Genomic DNA, 20,046 nt, shown 5'->3' on the forward strand with positions numbered 1-20,046 from the left:
TCTCCTCTATGGATTTAGTGGCAATGAACTTGCCTTTTTGGCTCAAATTTTTTGGTCTCGTAACTTTTTTTAATGAAAACATTCCCTAAATTTTAACGGGACCTTTTCGGATATATATTTTGTGGACTGGATTTTACCCGTGGTGTTTATTTTTTTTTTAATGCAGATTATTCTTATTCGGATAAGTAGGCAGCTTAATGGGATCTAAAAGGGAATGTTAAAGGGATTTTCTAGGTAAACACTAAGAACATCCTTAGAACGGGGGATCAACATCAGGTCGTTGGGTCGTGACCCCTCCCCCCCACTCCGATCAGCTTAATTTATATTGATAATCTCTTCTAAGGATATTGTAGGTCATCATTATACACTCACCGGCCATTTTATTAGGTACACCTGTCCAACTGCTCGTTAACACTTAATTTCTAATCAGCCAATCACATGGCGGCAGTGCATTTAGGCATGTAGACATGGTCAAGACAATCTCCTGCAGTTCAAACCGAGCATCAGTATGGGGAAGAAAGGTGATTTGATGCCTTTGAACGTGGCATGGTTGTTGGTGCCAGAAGGTCTGGTCTGAGTATTTCAGAAACTGCTGATCTACTGGGATTTTCACGCACAACCATCTCTAGGGTTTACAGAGAATGGTCCGAAAAAGAAAAAACATCCAGTGAGCGGCAGTTCTGTGGGCGGAAATGCCTTGCTGATGCCAGAGGTCAGAGGAGAATGGGCAGACTGGTTCGAGCTGATAGAAAGGCAACAGTGACTCAAATCGCCACCCGTTACAACCAAGGTAGGCAGAAGAGCATCTCTGAACGCACAGTACGTCCAACTTTGAGGCAGATGGGCTACAGCAGCAGAAGACCACACCGGGTGCCACTCCTTTCAGCTAAGAACAGGAAACTGAGGCTACAATTTCACAAGCTCATCGAAATTGGACAGTAGAAGATTGGAAAAACGTTGCCTGGTCTGATGAGTCTCGATTTCTGCTGCTGTGACATTCGGATGGTAGGGTCAGAATTTGGCGTCAACAACATGAAAGCATGGATCCATCCTGCCTTGTATCAACGGTTCAGGCTGGTGGTGGTGGTGTCATGGTGTGGGGAGTATTTTCTTGGCACTCTTTGGGCCCCTTGGTACAACGCCACAGCCTACCTGAGTATTGTTGCTGCCCATGTCCATCCCTTTATGAGCACAATGTACCCTGTAACATCTGATGGCTACTTTCAGCAGGATAATGCGCCATGTCATAAAGCTGGAATCATCTCAGACTGGTTTCTTGAACATGACAATGAGGTCACTGGACCCAAATGGCCTCCATAGTCACCAGATCTCAATCCAATAGAGCATGTTTGGGATGTGGTGGAACGGGAGATTCGCATCATGGATGTGCAGACGACAAATCTGCGGCAACTGTGTGATGCCATCATGTCAATATGGACTAAAATCTGAGGAGCTTCCAGCACCTTGTTGTATCTATGCCACCAAGAATTGAGGCAGTTCTGAAGGCAAAAGGGGGTCCAACCCGTTACTAGCATGGTGTACCTAATAAAGACCCAATATGTTTTGTCTTAGTTGGAGGCCGGGACAACGATAACACAATCTCCGGGTTTCAGCATTTGCCGATACTCCAAGTTGGGATGGAAGTGGCCAATCAGAGGCTTCAGTAAGCCCTAGTGGTATCACTTTTTGAAGTCACTGGGGCCCATTGAGGCTACAGAATCAGAGCCAGAGAAGGGCGAGCTCCATTCCTTTTTCTGCCCTGATCATCCTTGGGATTTTACGAAATACTAGGAAAACCCTTTCAATGGTATTTTTAATAAACTTAAAGATAACTCATTTATTTTTTTTTCACTATTCAGTATTTTCACTCTACGACGGGTCCTGGACTTTACTGATTCTTTCATATTGAACTGGTTGATCTAGTTTCTGATGTAAGTTTCTACTTGTCCTGTTTTTCTACTAAGATGGTAAAAAATTTGGCAAATCCAGTTTTGAGACCTTTGTGTTTTTTTTACAATAATTATACATTTTACTTTTCTTTTAGGAATTATTAGACGTACAAGGACTAAAACACGCGAGTAGTTAGGACCTGTTCCTACCGGCGCCATATATGGAAACCATAGAGCAGATTCATCATGTAATGGACATCAGCAGAGCCAGACAGACCACCACTAACTCACAATAGGGACCACCGGAAATGTTTTTGGCTCCGATAGAAGCTGAATACTGTTGAGGGGACTGAACACCTAATGTTTAGATCTGTGTCAAACATTGCAGGGTCACCGGACCTCAGCCAGAAGTTTGGGTTTGGTGTTAGGGCCTTCCCCACTTTTGGTGCTGGTAGGGATCGTGGGTGTCAACTTTTCAAATGCATCCGGCTGCGGCTGCTTTGGATGTAGCATTTAAGGGGTAATAGTCACGACTGGTGCCAGCACCTCTCAGGGGTGTTACCGATGGCGGAGAGCATTCAGGTTTGATGTCCTGATACCGGCTTTTCAGGCTAAACTGAACCTGAAGTCCACTCATACCTAGTTTTCCTGATATAATTGACAGAAAATGCAAAGACCTTGAAGGAGATTTTTAGAACAGTGTGAATGATAGAAAAAAAATCTTAAAATGTTAAAACTGTTTACAATTTGTAAAGGGTAATCACAGGAACTTCAGGGAGGCCTTCATGGACATGGACAGCAGAAACACAAACATATACACATATAGTGCCATATACAGACATACAGAATATATACATACATACATACAGCATATACACATCACATATATACACACATACAGAGCCATATACAGACATACAGCACATATAGTACATACTCACCATACAGCATATACACATCAAATATACACACATACAATATATACACACCATACAGCATACATACATCACAGATATACACACACATACAGGGCCATGTACAGACATACAGTATATACACATCACATACATACACATACAGTGCCAAATACAAACATACACCATATAAACACACATACAACATATACACACCATTCATACACATCACAGATACACACATTCATACAGGGCCATATACAGACATATAGCATATACACATTGGGGCAGATTTATCAAATGTCTGAAATTCAGAATATTTCTAGTTGCCCATTGCAACCAATCACAGCTCAGCTTTAATTTTTACCAGTCCTCATAAATATTTTAAAGGGGAGCTGTGATTGGTTGCCATAGGCAACTAGAAATATTCTGACTTTCAGACACTTGATAAATGTGCCCCATTATATATATATATATATATGCATATCAGGTGATGGCGCCCCCTGACACTGCAGACCCCATAGCAGCCTCTACCCCTGTAGTTATGCCCCTGGATGGATGGATCCTTCAACAAGTCACCACCTCAATATCCTATAAAGTGTTATTAGAAGTATGATGAAAGCTCAAGAGGATGAGGGACATTTTTATTTTTATATAGCAGTAATTCTCATTATAAGACCCAAAACCAAGTAGATCCCAGCCTCCCAATGACATCACACGTGTTGTAGGACGATCCTACGAGAAGATCCTCAGTGTCTTCCCCAAAGGACTTTCCATTTTGCCTTCCGTTTCTGTAAGAAACAAACATAAGGGAACATAAGAAAATATTCTGATAGTAAAAAGAAAACCAGAAATGGCTCCTTTATACCAGCAACGAGTCAAAAAAATATGCAAATGAGGTTCTCAGTACCCTGTAGATGATGTCTATGTTACGTCTACTGGAGCCCTCGTCAGTAACGGTGTAAAGGGAGGAGCTGGGTAGTAGAAAACAGATCATTGGAAGCTCCAGCAGACATAACCCCACCCCCAGTGCAGGGGGAGCTCATTTACATAAAGATAGCAATTTTGAGGTTGATCACTAAGACACAGGTAAGTTGTGTCTATAAATCTTACAAGGTGCCCGTGTTCCTTGTGAAGTGACCCGGATGCTGCCAGACTTCCTTTAGAGGGTTTGTCCATGTTTGGAAGTGATTTTATTTCTTCATTACATGAAAGTAAACAGATTTTTAGAATCTAATATTAGGAACAGGTCATGGAGATCCAGTTGGGGGCGTTTTGCCCATTTTGTGTTTGCAGAATTGTACAAATCCCCTACAACTACATAATGTCGTCCCTCTACTGTTGCCCCCTATCTTTGCTCAATATTTGCCCCTATTACCCTACCGGTTGAATATGAAGCACAGATCTAAGCCAGAAGGATTGTAGAATTAGGCTACTGTGGACACATAGGGGGGAATTTAATAAGATGGGTGTTTATTAATGTCAGTTTAATGACCCCCACCCCCCCTCAGCGCCCTGAACCCCTGATCTACAATATGGTACTGGCCTCTTGTGAATCGGAAAGCGATCTTGGCCGGATCCAGTTTAGACCGGCTCTGACCTGGATGATATTTCAGCTTTAGTCCCTGCAGGTGGCGGCGGGACACCCACCACATGCCCGTCGATCCCGAAGTGGAAACCGGGGCCGAAATCCGTCAAAACCGTAGAAGGAGCTTGTTACATGTCTAATCCACTAGGAAACTGGCAGACAAGTCAAAGTAAATGCCCCCATTGTTCTGCAGGGGTGCTGAATACACAAAAACATGCGAGAAGTTAAACCGAAATACAAAGTATTTAATAAAATGTAGTTGAGGGCAGTTCCTCAATATCTGCTTGTTGGGTGTCCGGTATACAGCACCCACGCAGATCATTTGTATTCAGTAGACGATACCATGAGAATGGACCAGGAAGCAGACAGCGCCCCTCTATGTGTAGTGGCTAAACCAAGTCACTGCAGTTTCTCTCTCATTCAAAAGGAGATGCAGTAATCTGGTCTGACCACTAAATGTACAACGGTGCTGTCTACTTCCTTTCCATTCTCTTCTGTATTAGTTGACTAGAGGTCATCTATAGGGGTGGGAGGTGATGGACACTTATCTGATACTGACTTATTCTATGATTATATTATTTACATATTCTAGCATTCAATGAAATGTTAGATACACAATAACTTTACTGAGTTATTATTGTCCCCAAAGTAGATCCATAAATCACAGCCAGTAGTCAGGGCCACAAATAGTTGGGTGACAGCTCTGCCACTGCTATAAAGTTTTCCTATGGACCTGAAAAACCTGTTTCTCCACTCGAATGTTGTATTTCTGGTGTAAACTAATCATCCCCTCAGGCCTTGGGTCTGTGTGTTACATGATATTAATTTATTGTTACATTGTGGTTAAAGTCTAACATCTACTGAGTAAAGACAGGAGGGACGTCTCAATTATTTCTATTAGTTATAGTTGCACTAAATAACCCGCTAAATGTCATGTGTTTTAAAGATTAATCTCTACAGTAAAGATCTCTAACACTAGAGGGAGCTCTAAAGCATTGTCTGGTCTGATAGGATATTCTACAGCACTCCGTGTGGTCACTGAGGGTATTGCAAGTCAGAATATTTTTTGGAATGTAATAAAATTAAGATTAGCTCTAAATTCTAAGAATAATGTTGCAAAATTTGTGTGTGTATAGATAAGTATAAACGAAGCCGTAGAATAATTTGCATATTTAGTTACTGATTCGAAGAAGAAAAATTCCATAATTCATGCCAGTAGGTTAGTAAATATGAAAAAAAAATCTGAAAACCTTATAATGATCTCCAAGATCTTAAATCTTTATTAACATATAAATTAGTCAAAATCCGACTATGAAGCCATCATATTTTACATAAATCACACATGTAAACGTCATACAAATAACATATTGTACTGTAGAAATACATAAACCATATACATTCAATATTTCTCATGTGACATTCTTGAATAAATGGGTTGTCTGTGATTTTATACTATAAATAAAGTTATTGAAAGCAGCCCTGTTGATGCTTCATATTTGGTTCAATGAACTTTATTTAAAAAAAAATACAGACAACTTTCATGATTCAAGATCTCTACATAAAGAGAGGGTCTGTCAGGTGGTTTATGGCTACTGAGCTAATACTAATCAGCGTGTGGGTCACTGGATCATGTGTGAACAGAATTTTGTAAAAATTAAACCTTTCATGTGTATAATTTAGGTTCCAAATGCCCAGTACCCTTCTTGTTCTTACATGATGGCTCCATAATTCAATGACATCCCTGTATGGATGAAGGTTTGTTGCTCGTGCCTATATGACTAGTGTTGAGCGGACCCAAACCAAAACAAATTTCCGGGTTCTGTTACCCCAGACCTAACGCCAAACTTTGGTAAATTTGAACACCAATTTTAGCGGGTCCGCTCATCACTATTTATGACCCTTATGTTGTGATGTTCTTAGCTGAGTTACCAAAAAGCACCTAGAGGCCAATTTCACAATAACGTAATACGGTGCATTTTTACATCCCCTTTATGCATTTCCAGAAATCAGAGACAGAATGGGTCAGAGTGGATCAGGATGGACTGTCTTGGGTCCAGCAGATTGTTGGGACCTTCCATCAATAGACTCTCAGATCATCCTATCGGGTTGTCTTCTGGATATTGGTAGTCCATTACTGGATGACATTATTCGGTTCCCTATTGGCTGATCCTCTAGTACTATAATGAGTCCCTCTAACCCTGGGGTACAAAAATGCACCGGTAATAGGTATTAGTGAAATGGGCCTAAAGGTTAGTATGAATAAACCGATGATTAGGGGAACTGACTTCTCCAAAAATTTGTTCCTATAACTATTCCAAGTAAAACAACATGCATGATGGGACAATCCCTCACTTGTTTCCTGGGTGATCACATATTTTATGTGGAATCCAGAAAGGTATCTTGAAGGTGCAAAATGTTAAAGCCTGTCCAAGCCTCCTAGGCCTGGAGTCCCATGCACCGCTCAAGTTACGGCACAGGTGGCATCCAAAAACATTTCTGCAAAAGGTCATCCTGCGTTAACAGGGCAATATACTGCAGAAACGCAACATGTAGGGTCACTCTTTGGAGGTGCCACCAAGACCAGGAAGGGATCTTCCAAAAAATTTCTATCCCTAATCATCGGCTTATGTAAATTACCCGTAATCAGAACATTTCAAGCATGATAGCATTTACCGAAATATAAAAAAAGAGTAACATAGAAAATAATAATATGCAAACTTTTCACTTAATTTATAGAAAACATCTGACCAGAGAGAATATAATGGCGACAATAAGAGCGAAACCAGTATGGCGGCGGGCGCAGCCACTACACACACAAGTGCTGGTGACACCGCCACGTGTGCTGCTGTGATATGCGGTGGGTGTGAAAGTAACGCGGGTGCTATAATACACGGCTGAGCTATTGCTGCTGGGGTAGGAATTGGCGATAGCAGTGGTGTATTGGTAGCTCTGGGTCTTGGCATTACTGGTGGATGGGATGCCATTGGTAGTGGGTACTGAATCACTGATGCTGACGGGCGCCCGGCTACTAGAGGGACTGGCAGTACTGCTACTTGTGGCACTAGGACTGACTGTGGCATTGCTGCATCCAATGCTTATCGCCATCGTCCCGGAGATGCTGGTGGCAGTGCCGGTGTAGTTGGAGCACATGTTATCGGTGGCACATCCTGCCATGGCCATGATGGGGGCTGGAGGGCCTGAAAAAAAAAAATAAGGAAACAAAAAAGTTAACGTATTTGGACTGGAATCTCTGGACCTTGCTATTACTATTGAGTATAATGTGAAGTTTCCCTTGTAATACCACACGTGGCCACTGGTCGTGCTGTTCTATATGTGAAAACTTACTCGCTGTAGTACTTATGGAGTATGTAGTGCATCGGTTTTCGCTTCCAGTGCAATTAATTGTAGTATCCGGCACACACGTTGAAGATGTGAGTGTGAAACAAGAAGGACAGACCAGTCCATTTGCAGTTGTGTTTCCAGATGATACTAAAATCAGATTATGAATAAGGGGATTAGTCAACCAGATTATGTCTTGATTTACAGTGTTAATCCTATTGATTACATATCCCTCAGTAACAGAGGGTCAAGGCCCCACACTCGGCACCGCCATAGATTGCCAGTGCACAGAGGATGATCAGCGGAGGAACAGGAAGCAGACAGCGCCACTCTCGACCTAGTGGACAGTCAAGGTTACAGCAGATCAGACCCCATACATATGAATGGAAGGTTCACTGCAGTTACACAGTTCGGTCACTACACAGAGAAGAGCGCTGTCTGCTACCTGCTCCATGATCTGCTCATTAGCTGCTGAAAACAACTGATCTGTGTTGGTCCCGGTTTTTGGTTGCTGACTAGTCAGATAATGAAGTTGATACTCCTGGTCCTGCAGTGCCAGCTGTGTCCCCTGCCTAACCTACTAAATATCCGGCCCGTTTGATCCATGTACATGAGAGAATGAATAGGGCCGTTTATCATGAGATTTTGAGAACAAACCTTCCACCAGCAAGAACATTGAAGACAAACTTTGTCTTTCAGTGTGATCCTAAGCACCGCCAGGACAACAAAGGAGCAGTTTCACAAGAAGCATTTCAAGGTCCTGGGAGGCCTTGCCATTCCCCACATTTCACCCTATGGAAAACCTTTGGAGGGAGATGAAAGTCTGTGTTTCCCAGTGACAGCCCCAAAACATCACTGCTCTAGAGAAGTGCCCTGGTTAAAACAAGTGACATAGCCAACACAGGATATAACAGTATCGAGATGAACTTTTGTTATTGACCAAATAATTGTTTTCCACCATAATATGCAAATACATTCTTTAAAAATCAGACAATGTGAATGTGAAGTGTAATTATATGCTTTTATTTTTATATGCTAGATCAATACTGAAAAACTAAGAGGACGCTCAACTGTGGATGAAGGTTAATAAGAGTGTGATAACACACAGAGAAGAATGTGAGGCTCCCTGGGCTGATTTATGATGCTACTTATTACAGGGAAAGAGACGTCTTTTGTTTCTGCGATGCCCATGTGATAATTTACTAATGAACTATGGATATTATTTATCCCTAACTAACCAAGCCCAGGTCCTGCTCCACTCAAAGTTTCTGTATAATCCTTTGTGATGCAAATAAAGCATCTCACATCTGCCTTGTATGGCATCAGTGCTCCACAGAGACTGAGATATTATACCATACTTTGTCTTGGTGTCATTTCTTTGAGCTCACTCAGTGGATTTTATTAACAATTAGAGAACCTGCGGTTGTGTAAACAGGGGCAGAACTTGACCTGACTTTGTGGCTTTGTTTTCTCATTTATTTCTCATAGTTCATGTTCTACCTATGACGTCACTTACCGTCCTCTCATCTTTATAAGGGGGAGAGCTTGTACAATTGGTCGCTTAATCCTTTTTTCCCCTCTGTATCTATTGATCTAACGCTGTACCAATGTCCTATTGTCATACGTTCTATTTTTATTTTCATTTTTAATGTGATGTTTGATGAATTTATCCTTTTTAGACTAATAAACTGAAATAGTAATATTATAGGAGACAAAGCTATAAAAGAAGAGAAATCCCAACCCATACCTATAGGTGCCGCGGGGGTGCAGTTATTAGCCTGGCAGCACCCGGTGTTAATATCGACCGTCATGAACTGGTTACTCAGTTTCTTTGGGTTGTTGCACTCGGATGATTGGCCGCAGCCTCTCACTATGGCGTAAGTCGTTATTCCATAGGTTGTGACTGAAAAAGGAAAAGAGAAATGTAACGTTACGGCCCAAATCACTTCCCTATAACCTATTACTAAAAGATTCAGCTAAAGATGGAAGACGCACAAGACGGAGGAGTGAGAGAGAGAAAGTGAGAGAGAGTGGGAGGAAGGAAAAGAAAAGAAACAAGAGAGAAAAGGATGAGGGAATAAGGAATGAGGAAGAACGTTCAATTAATAATGGAACGATTAGAAAAGAGGAAATGAAAAGGGAAGGAAAAAAGATAAGAAAGGGAATAAAATGAGATGTAAGGAAAGAGAAGAAAGAGAAAGAAAGAAAGAAAGAGAGAAAGAAAGAAAGAGAGAAAGAAAGAAAGAAAGAAAGAAAGAAAGAAAGAGAGAAAGAAAGAAAGAAAGAAAGAAAGAAAGAAAGAAAGAAAGAAAGAAAGAAAGAAAGAAAGAAAGAAGGAATAAGAGTGGAGGCTGGAGCAGAGGAGCAGAGGGTGTGAGTCACATGACCAGCGCTAATCACCCACTCATCTCTCATGGCCAAGAATTATCCCACATGACTTCCGATTTTCCCCAGACCCGGACGCATGCGGCGGCCATGAGATGCGATATGTGAATACATCCTAAAAGAAGGATGAGAGAAGAGATGACAGAGAAAGAGAAAACTGGAGGAGTAAAAGAAAGGGAGAAGAGAGAAGAGAGGTGCACATAGAAAGAGTAACAGTTCCCCTGGGAGTAGTAGTCCGCCAGGGGGCATCTCAGACATAGGAGCAGATCCAGGACTCATACGTTTGGTCTCGGTGTAGATGGAGGTACAGACGTCCTCGGTGGATGTACATGTGACCGCGGAGCCGCTGCAGGGGGTTTGGGTTGTGCTGGTGCAGCTGATACAGGTGAGAGAGCGACCTGCAAACGGGAACAACACACAACATCACGATCCGCAAGATCCTAGAGCGTAAAAGCTACAACCTCAGGAGAAATCCCTGCACAGACCCGAAATCTTATCACTGTACACGACAGAACATTGCACAGGCGGCCCTGATGGTCAACTCTGTGACTGCTGCTGTGACTCATTTCCTATAGTAACCAATCACAGCTCAGAGCTCATATTAATGACCTGTGGCAGAACAGCAACCAATCAAGACTTAGCTACTAACGGCCACAGCAGCAGCAGCAGCAGCAGCAGAAAATGGGTCCTGTTTATGGTGGGTAATAAGTAGATTTTGGAAAGAGTGGGGTCAAAATTTGGGCTCAAACTATAGTCTGTGACAAAGAGCCGCTGTGCAAAATTTGGTGATTGTAAACGTAACGGTGCAGATCCCTTTAGCGGTCATACACACAGACACACTAATACACGCAGCTTTATAATATATATATTAGGACTGCATCTGCTTCCAGGGTTTGTATGACAATTATTGTCTTTTCTTCCATAGTGTAATCCTCCTCTGTTCATCATGTTGTGTACATAGTGCAGAAGGATTAATCACATTATATCCCACGTTACGGCTATTAGCTGAGCACATTACGTCCCTGTCACACTAAGGCTCTGGCTGCGATTTTACAATTATAAATGATCAATCTCCAAAATCTTTATGGAGGGGCTCTGTGAGGATAGGAGCATTTCTCAGTGCGGTTCTGTAATATGGAGGGGCTCTGTAGGGAGAGGAGCGTTGCTCAGTGTGGCTCTGTAGTATGGAGGGGCTCTGTAGGGAGAGGAGCATTGCTCAGTGTGGTTCTGTAATATGGAGGGGCTCTGTAGGGAGAGGAGCGTTGCTCAGTGTGGCTCTGTAGTATGGAGGGGCTCTGTAGAGATTAGAGCGTTGCTCAGTGTGATTCTTTAATATGGAGGGGCTCTGTAGAGATTGGAGCGTTGCTCAGTGTGGTTCTGTAATATGGAGGGGCTCTGTAGGGAGAGGAGTATTGCTCAGTGTGGTTCTGTAATATGGAGGGGCTCTGTAGGGATAGGAGCGTTGCTCAGTGTGGTTCTGTAATATGGAGGGGCTCTGTAGGGAGAGGAGTATTGCTCAGTGTGATTCTGTAATATGGAGGGGCTCTGTAGGGAGAGGAGTATTGCTCAGTGTGGCTCTGTAGTATGGAGGGGCTCTGTAGGGAGAGGAGCATTGCTCAGTGTGGTTCTGTAATATGGAGGGGCTCTGTAGGGAGAGGAGCGTTGCTCAGTGTGGCTCTGTAGTATGGAGGGGCTCTGTAGAGATTAGAGCGTTGCTCAGTGTGATTCTTTAATATGGAGGGGCTCTGTAGAGATTGGAGCGTTGCTCAGTGTGGTTCTGTAATATGGAGGAGCTCTGTAGGGATAGGAGCATTGCTCAGTGTGGTTCTGTAATATGGAGGGGCTCTGTAGGGAGAGGAGCGTTGCTCAGTGTGGTTCTGTAATATGGAGGGGCTCTGTAGGGAGAGGAGCGTTGTTCAGTGCGGTTCTGTAATATGGAGGGGCTCTGTAGGGAGAGGAGCGTTGCTCAGTGTGGTTCTGTAATATGGAGGGGCTCTGTAGGGAGAGGAGCGTTGCTCAGTGTGATTCTGTAATATGGAGGGGCTCTGTAGAGATAGTAGGGTTGCTCAGTTTGGCTCTGTAATATGGAGGGGCTCTGTAGGGAGAGGAGCGTTGCTCAGTGTGGTTCTGTAATATGGAGGGGCTCTGTAGGGAGAGGAGCGTTGCTCAGTGTGGTTCTGTAATATGGAGGGGCTCTGTAGGGATAGGAGCATTGCTCAGTGTGGTTCTGTAATATGGAGCGGCTCTGTAGGGAGAGGAGCGTTGCTCAGTGTGGTTCTGTAATATGGAGGGGCTCTGTAGGGAGAGGAGCGTTGCTCAGTGTGGTTCTGTAATATGGAGGGGCTCTGTAGGGATAGTAGGGTTGCTCAGTGTGGCTCTGTAATTTGGAGGGGCTCTGTAGGGAGAGGAGCGTTGCTCAGTGTGGTTCTGTAATATGGAGGGGCTCTGTAGGGAGAGGAGCGTTGCTCAGTGTGGTTCTGTAATATGGAGGGGCTCTGTAGGGAGAGGAGCGTTGCTCAGTGTGGTTCTGTAATATGGAGGGGCTCTGTAGGGAGAGGAGCGTTGTTCAGTGCGGTTCTGTAATATGGAGGGGCTCTGTAGGGAGAGGAGCGTTGCTCAGTGTGGTTCTGTAATATGGAGGAGCTCTGTAGGGAGAGGAGCGTTGCTCAGTGTGGTTCTGTAACATGGAGGGGCTCTGTAGGGAGAGGAGCGTTGCTCTATGTGGTTCTGTAATATGGAGGGGCTCTGTAGGGAGAGGAGCGTTGCTCAGTGTGGTTCTGTAACATGGAGGGGCTCTGTAGGGAGAGGAGCGTTGCTCAGTGTGGTTCTGTAATATGGAGGGGCTCTGTAGGGAGAGGAGCGTTGCTCAGTGTGGTTCTGTAACATGGAGGGGCTCTGTAGGGAGAGGAGCGTTGCTCAGTGTGGTTCTGTAATATGGAGGGGCTCTGTAGGGAGAGGAGCGTTGCTCAGTGTGGTTCTGAAACATGGAGGGGCTCTGTAGGGATAGGAGCATTGCTCAGTGTGGTTCTGTAATATGGAGGGGCTCTGTAGGGAGAGGAGCGTTGCTCAGTGTGGTTCTGTAATATGGAGGGGCTCTGTAGGGATAGTAGGGTTGCTCAGTGTGGCTCTGTAATTTGGAGGGGCTCTGTAGGGAGAGGGAGCGTTGCTCAGTGTGGTTCTGTAATATGGAGGGGCTCTGTAGGGATAGGAGCGTTGTTCAGTGCGGTTCTGTAATATGGAGGGGCTCTGTAGAGATAGGAGGGTTGCTCAGTGTGGTTCTGTAATATGGAGGGGCTCTGTAGAGATAGGAGCGTTGCTCAGTGCGGTTCTGTAATATGGAGGGGCTCTGTAGAGATAGGAGCGTTGCTCAGTGTGGTTCTGTAATATGGAGGGGCTCTGTAGAGATAGGAGCGTTGCTCAGTGTGGTTCTGTAACATGGAGGAGCTCTGTAGGGAGAGGAGTATTGCTCAGTGTGGTTCTGTAATATGGAGGGGCTCTGTAGGGAGAGGAGCGTTGCTCAGTGCGGTTCTGTAATATGGAGGAGCTCTGTAGGTAGAGGAGCGTTGCTCAGTGTGGTTCTGTAATATGGAGGAGCTCTGTAGGGAGAGGAGCGTTGCTCAGTGTGGTTCTGTAATATGGAGGGGCTCTGTAGGGAGAGGAGCGTTGTTCAGTGTGGTTCTGTAATATGGAGGGGCTCTGTAGGGAGAGGAGCGTTGCTCAGTGTGGTTCTGTAACATGGAGGGGCTCTGTAGGGATAGGAGCATTGCTCAGTGTGGTTCTGTTATATGGAGGGGCTCTGTAGGGAGAGGAGCGTTGCTCAGTGTGGTTCTGTTATATGGAGGGGCTCTGTAGGGATAGTAGGGTTGCTCAGTGTGGCTCTGTAATTTGGAGGGGCTCTGTAGGGAGAGGAGCGTTGCTCAGTGTGGTTCTGTAATATGGAGGGGCTGTGTAGGGATAGGAGCGTTGCTCAGTGTGGTTCTGTAATATGGAGGGGCTCTGTAGGGATAGGAGCGTTGCTCAGTGTGGTTCTGTAATATGGAGGGGCTCTGTAGGGAGAGGAGTATTGCTCAGTGTGATTCTGTAATATGGAGGGGCTCTGTAGGGAGAGGAGTATTGCTCAGTGTGATTCTGTAATATGGAGGGGCTCTGTAGGGAGAGGAGTATTGCTCAGTGTGATTCTGTAATATGGAGGGGCTCTGTAGGGAGAGGAGCGTTGCTCAGTGTGGTTCTGTAATATGGAGGGGCTCTGTAGGGAGAGGAGCGTTGCTCAGTGTGATTCTGTAATATGGAGGGGCTCTGTAGGGAGAGGAGCGTTGCTCAGTGTGATTCTGTAATATGGAGGGGCTCTGTAGGGAGAGGAGTATTGCTCAGTGTGATTCTGTAATATGGAGGGGCTCTGTAGGGAGAGGAGCGTTGCTCAGTATGGTTCTGTAATATGGAGGGGCTCTGTAGGGAGAGGAGCGTTGCTCAGTGTGATTCTGTAATATGGAGGGGCTCTGTAGGGAGAGGAGCGTTGCTCAGTGTGATTCTGTAATATGGAGGGGCTCTGTAGGGAGAGGAGCGTTGCTCAGTGTGATTCTGTAATATGGAGGGGCTCTGTAGGGAGAGGAGCGTTGCTCAGTGTGGCTCTGTAATATGGAGGGGCTCTGTAGGGAGAGGAGTATTGCTCAGTGTGATTCTGTAATATGGAGGGGCTCCCAAGGGAGAGGGGTGTTGCTCATTGTGGTTCTGATGGGACTCTGTGGAGGTAGGTGGTGTAACATGGAGGCAACATTCTACTCGACATTGTATTGCACAAATGTACAATATTAGCTAATTAGGTTTTGAAAAAAAAAACACTAATTAAAATAAACAACAGAAAATGCACAAAAATAACAAATAGCATCATTATCGCTCCTTACACTACTGCCAACCATTGTAATACAATCTACAAAGTTATCAGAAGTTACAGATGGAGACTTCCCTGGACAGGAGACCTTATACAGGGACTGGACAGGAGACCTTATACAGGGACTGGATAGGAGACCTTATACAGGGACTGGACAGGAGACCTTATACAGGGACTGGACAGGAGACCTTATACAGGGACTGGACAGGAGACCTTATACAGGGACTGGACAGGAGACCTTATACAGGGACTGGACAGGAGACCTTATACAGGGACTGGACAGGAGACCTTATACAGGGACTGGACAGGAGACCTTATACAGGGACCGGACAGGAGACCTTATACAGGGACTGGACAGGAGACCTTATACAGGGACTGGACAGGAGACCTTATACAGGGACCGGACAGGAGACCTTATACAGGGATAACTTGTTGGTTTGTGACTTACACAATGGGGGTCATTTACTAAGGGCCCGATTCGCGTTTTCCCGACGTGTTACCCGAATATTTCCGATTTGCGCCGATTGTACCTGAATTGCCACGGGTTTTTGGCGCACGCGATCGGAATTTGGCGCATCGGCGCCGGTATGCACGCGACGGAAATCGGGGGGCGTGGCCGAACGAAAACCCGACGTATTCGGACAAACCGCCGCATTTAAAAAAAAATTGTGTCGCGAAAATTTCACTCACCTTCATCCTGGATAGGCCGGTGTATTTCGAGGCATTCCAGCGGACTTCAGTGCAGCAGCGCCACCTGGTGGACGGCGGAGGAACTGCTTTGATGAATCCCGGCCGGACCCGAATCCAGTGCAGAGAACGCGCCGCTGGATCGCGAACGGACCGGGTAAGTAAATCTGCCCCAATGGGGCAAATTTACTTACCCGGTCCATTCGCGTTCCAGCGGCGGCTTCTCCGCTCTGGATTCGGGTCCGGCCGGGATTTAATAAGGTAGTTCTTCCGCCGTCCACCAGGTGGCGCTGCTGCGCTGAAAGTAAACTCATCGCGCCGGAATGCACCGAGCTGGACCAGGTGAAGGTAAGCGGTCCTTATGCGACACATTTTCGGTTTTTAAATGCGGCGGTTTTTCCGAATACGTCGGGTTTTCGTTCGGCCACGCCCCCCGATTTCCGTCGCGCGCATGCCAGCGCCGATGCGCCACAATCCGATCGCGTGCGCCAAAATCCCGGGGCAATTTAAGTACAAGCGGCGCAAAACGGAAATATTCGGGTAACACGTCGGGAAAACGCGAATCGGGCCCTTAATAAATGACCCCCAATGTGTTTTTATACTGAACAAACCAATAATGTCCACATTGTAACCTGCGGTGATAGGATTTCTTAGTGTTTGCTGGATGTTGGGTTCTTCCACAATGGAGTTTATTGAGCTCCGTGTAGGGTAACAATGTCCTCAGAAGTCGCACTTAATCTTCACACCTTGTATTTGCTCAGCTATAGTCAGAGGTGTGCGGCTGTTATCATAAAGGCGGCGACAATGAGTAAAATACACAAAATGTACATTTCTTTTAAGCCTTTGGGTTATTTTCACTAGATTATTATCTTGTATTTTTCACCTTTATGTTCCAATAACTCAGAAATATCGAGCTGCAGGTCATGTGTATCTGAGGCCCAGGAACAGCAGGGTGAGGTCCTGGGTTTCTAGGTGGGGAGGATGGAGGGTTGTTCCACTCCCTGTTGAGTAATGTATATGGTCGCAGGTGTGAGGATCTTTTATAAACTTCTCTACCCTTGGACCCAACTATAATGTTTGGTGCTAGACTCCTTATATGGTGAAAAGATACAATGTAGACCCAGGTGAGGCCACACCCCCTGCACCCCCTTAATGTATGCCCTGGCTACCATTATAAAAAGTTATACATGTGATAAAAAAAAACTCCAATTTTTGACTCTCCAGCTTCCAAAAGCAATAACATTGTTTATTTTTCCATTTCCGGAGCTGAATGAGGACTTGTTTTCTGTTGGATGATTTGCACATCTACCGGCACCATTGCAGGAAAAAAAATCCAAATGAACATAGACTCACACAGGAAAAACCAATCCCATAGGAAACACGACCACACTACACATTCCCACTATTCTTTGCGTTTCGGATTTTAGTTTCAGGGGTTTTTTTAGATTTTAAAATGAAATATCAGTATGGGACTGTGTGAGGGGGGGATTTTTTGCAGAATCACCTTTATTTTATTAATGGCGTTTAGGGAATCAAATTTAATTTGATTCCAAGTTTTATGGGCAGTAAAAATTTGGACATTTTACAGACATCAAATAAGGGTTAAATGGGTTTTCCTGAAATTCTCCCTGGGGTCTGGGGCAGTGGTAGCCATACATAGGGGCAAATTTACTTACCCGGCCCATTCGCGATCCAGCGGCGCGTTCTCTGCTCTGGATTCGGGTCCGGCCGGGATTTAAGAAGGTAGTTCCTCCGCCGTGCACCAGGTGGCGCTGCTGCGCTGAAAGTCATCTCATCGCGCCGGAATGCACCACCTCGGACCAGGTGAAGGTAAGCGCTCCCCAAGCGACACTTTTTCGGTTTTTAAATGCGGCGGTTTTTCCGAATACGTCGGGTTTTCGTTCGGCCACGCCCCCGATTTCTGTCGCGCGCTTGCCGGCGCCGATGCGCCACAATCCGATCGCGTGCGCCACAATCCCGGGGCAATTCAGGTACAATCGGCGCAAATCGGAAATATTCGGGTAACCCGTCGGGAAAACGCGAATCGGGCCCTTAGTAAATGACCCCCATAGTGTTCTCACACTGCTACAATTCCTGGGCACAGGGCTGTGTCAGGCTCCTGTAGTTCCATAGATTGCCAGCAGGGCTTGAAGTGCTGGGGGGTCACTGGACCGGTGTCAGCCTAGCAGTGCCCTCAGTTGCACCCAGAGCTGTCACTTGGGACCAGTGACCTGTTTCCAGGTAGTGTGTGGTACCACAGCTCAGACATAGTGCTGGAATATCCCTTCCCGCACAACATTGGGTTTATATCCATATAGGAAGAGTTATGATGATCCCTTTAAGACTTTTCAATATAATAAGGTAGAACAAGGAGTCATAGAAATTAGAACATATTCTACAGAGCCCTGATCTTATTATCCAGTCTAACTAGTATTTCATTAACAGACGGAAGGATTAGAACAAGTTCTGTAAGAAGCATAGAACAACTTCCACGCTGACTTCCTACACGTGCCTCAGAGCTGTGCTTAGATGTGTGGAACCACCCTCCTGCCGAAATCCTCCATCCATAGCCGATCTGTGCTAGTTCTCTGGGATGTCTGGAACAACCTCTATCCTTCAAGAACTGTCCAATAAGTGTTCCCTGATGCAGTTTTGGAGTTAAGAGATGGTCACAACAAATGTGGATGAAATGTTAATGACGTAGATAAGATTTAGATCTAGAAGAAAACTCTGGCAACAGTTTATCTTCCTTCAGAGCAAAAGGTGTTTAAAATTGAACTTTTTCCCCATCTCTTTCACACTTCACATTATCCCATCATAGATTTGGTTGTTGCTTTGTCTTAAGAAGTAGAAATAAATCCAATACATTATAATATAGTTATATTCGTTATGTTCAGCTCCGCGGCCCCAACCTTCATAATTGCCGGATCCCGTCTTCCCTTCAAAAAGTGGACGGACCATGATTTACGCTGCTGCCAACATACATGACACAACCTATAATATACAGGCGGCCCCCTACTTAAGGACACCTGACTTACAGACAACCCCTAGGTACAGACGACCCCTAGTTAAAGACGGACCTCTCTGCCCCTGTGACCTCTGGTGACCTCTCTGGATGTTACTTTAGTCCCGGGCTGCAATAATCAGCTGTAAGGTGTCTGTAATGAAGATATATTGATAAATCTTGTTCCCATGACACCGCAAAATTTAGAAAATCCAATTGTCTCTGGGACAAAAAAAAGTCTCTTTCCACTAAAAAAAAGAACAGTTCTGTAAGCAATACATTACTGTTGGGTTTTCTTGAAAGGTTTTTGGAATTGACCCAGTAGCTTCATGTTATGGCTCCTGTTTTATTCAGACACTGAACAAGTAGGAGATGCTGGAGCACAGGGTGCAATTTCACCTGAGCTGTAGCTTTAGGGAGCCAATAGGAATTATCTCCCTAAAAATAAAAACACTGCATTTTGGATGGGGGGAGGGGGGTGTCTGGTATAGATTTGGATTAATACCCATAAGCCTCAAGTTACTCCACTGGCAGCCACTGAACAAGCAGGTGATGCTGGGACTGAGACATTCAAGATATAATTGTATCGAGGACTTAAGAACATGACCCGGGGATGTCCGTAGAGTTACATATATTCGCCATTGACTATAATAACATATAGATGGATGATGATGATATAGAAGTTTCTATTCTTACCGGTGGATATCACTGCGGACAGAAGGAAGACGACGCCCAGAAAACGCTTCATGGCTGGAGAGGTCTCGGAGGAGATGCTGCTGGTGCTCGCTCTACGGAGTCTATGGCAGAGAATTTCCGGCAAAAATGTCCTAATCTGAGAGGTAGGAGCAGCCGAGTGTAAAGGTTGAAATGTGAAAAGAGACTTTAAATATAGAAGGCGACGTGTGATCCGGTCATATCTCAAAGTAAATATTGGAGTCTTGGTGTGGAAATGCCATGAGGTCACTTATACACATAGAATTGTGTCCCCCTCCTGGGGGCGGAGTGGTACATACTGTATGAGCTATAAATTACTATACCATGACTTATCAATCTACAAAAATACAAATCGTCCTACAAAATTATCAGGAAATTATCCCAATGTCTTTTGCTTTATTTTAATTCTGTTGATTCCAACTGAAATAACATTTTATTTTCCCGTTTACAGAGTTGTTTGAGGACTATTATCTCTGGAGTACATTGTACTTCCTAGTTTTAATTTAATATTCCATACTATTTGCCCAGGGGAGCAGCATCCATGAGGCGAGTTGAGCTTCTTGCCTCAGGCAGCAACACCTGCAGCAAGATGGAGGCAGCATTAGACCGCAATCGTCTGCTTTAAAGCAGGACTTGAC

The 20,046-nt window shown here is 44.8% G+C and overlaps 1 protein-coding gene across 2 annotated transcripts; it reads right to left on the reverse strand.

Annotated features, from left to right (window-relative positions):
* Nucleotides 1-3,463: 3,463 nt before the first annotated feature.
* Nucleotides 3,464-19,494, reverse strand: LOC140065303 (phospholipase A2 inhibitor and Ly6/PLAUR domain-containing protein-like). Of its 2 annotated transcripts, XM_072112899.1 has the most exons (6): nt 19,391-19,494; nt 10,397-10,513; nt 9,478-9,633; nt 7,737-7,880; nt 7,464-7,588; nt 3,464-3,594 (listed from the first exon to the last, which is right to left on the reverse strand). In XM_072112899.1, exons 1-6 carry the CDS (start codon nt 19,440-19,442, stop codon nt 3,553-3,555), a joined length of 636 nt encoding a protein of 211 aa, XP_071969000.1. In that variant the 5' UTR covers nt 19,443-19,494; the 3' UTR covers nt 3,464-3,552. The 2 variants fall into 2 exon arrangements, with proteins under 2 accessions (XP_071969000.1, XP_071968999.1); XM_072112898.1 differs by lacking the exon at nt 3,464-3,594 and having other exon boundaries at nt 5,696-7,588.
* Between the last annotated feature and the right edge of the window lie 552 nt (nt 19,495-20,046).

The sequence above is a fragment of the Engystomops pustulosus genome, chromosome 6, assembly GCF_040894005.1.
Source record: "Engystomops pustulosus chromosome 6, aEngPut4.maternal, whole genome shotgun sequence".
Classification (NCBI taxonomy): domain Eukaryota; kingdom Metazoa; phylum Chordata; class Amphibia; order Anura; family Leptodactylidae; genus Engystomops; species Engystomops pustulosus.

Excerpts from the sequence above, each read along its gene's own strand:
- LOC140065303 (XM_072112898.1), bottom strand. The coding sequence starts at position 19,442 with ATGAAGCGTTTTCTGGGCGTCGTCTTCCTTCTGTCCGCAGTGATATCC. Across the intron at positions 7,881-9,477 it reads CACCCCCGCGGCACCTATAG|TATCATCTGGAAACACAACT; the intron begins GTATGGGTTGGG and ends ATCTGATTTTAG. Across the intron at positions 7,589-7,736 it reads CTCCATAAGTACTACAGCGA|GCCCTCCAGCCCCCATCATG; the intron begins GTAAGTTTTCAC and ends TTTTTTTTTCAG.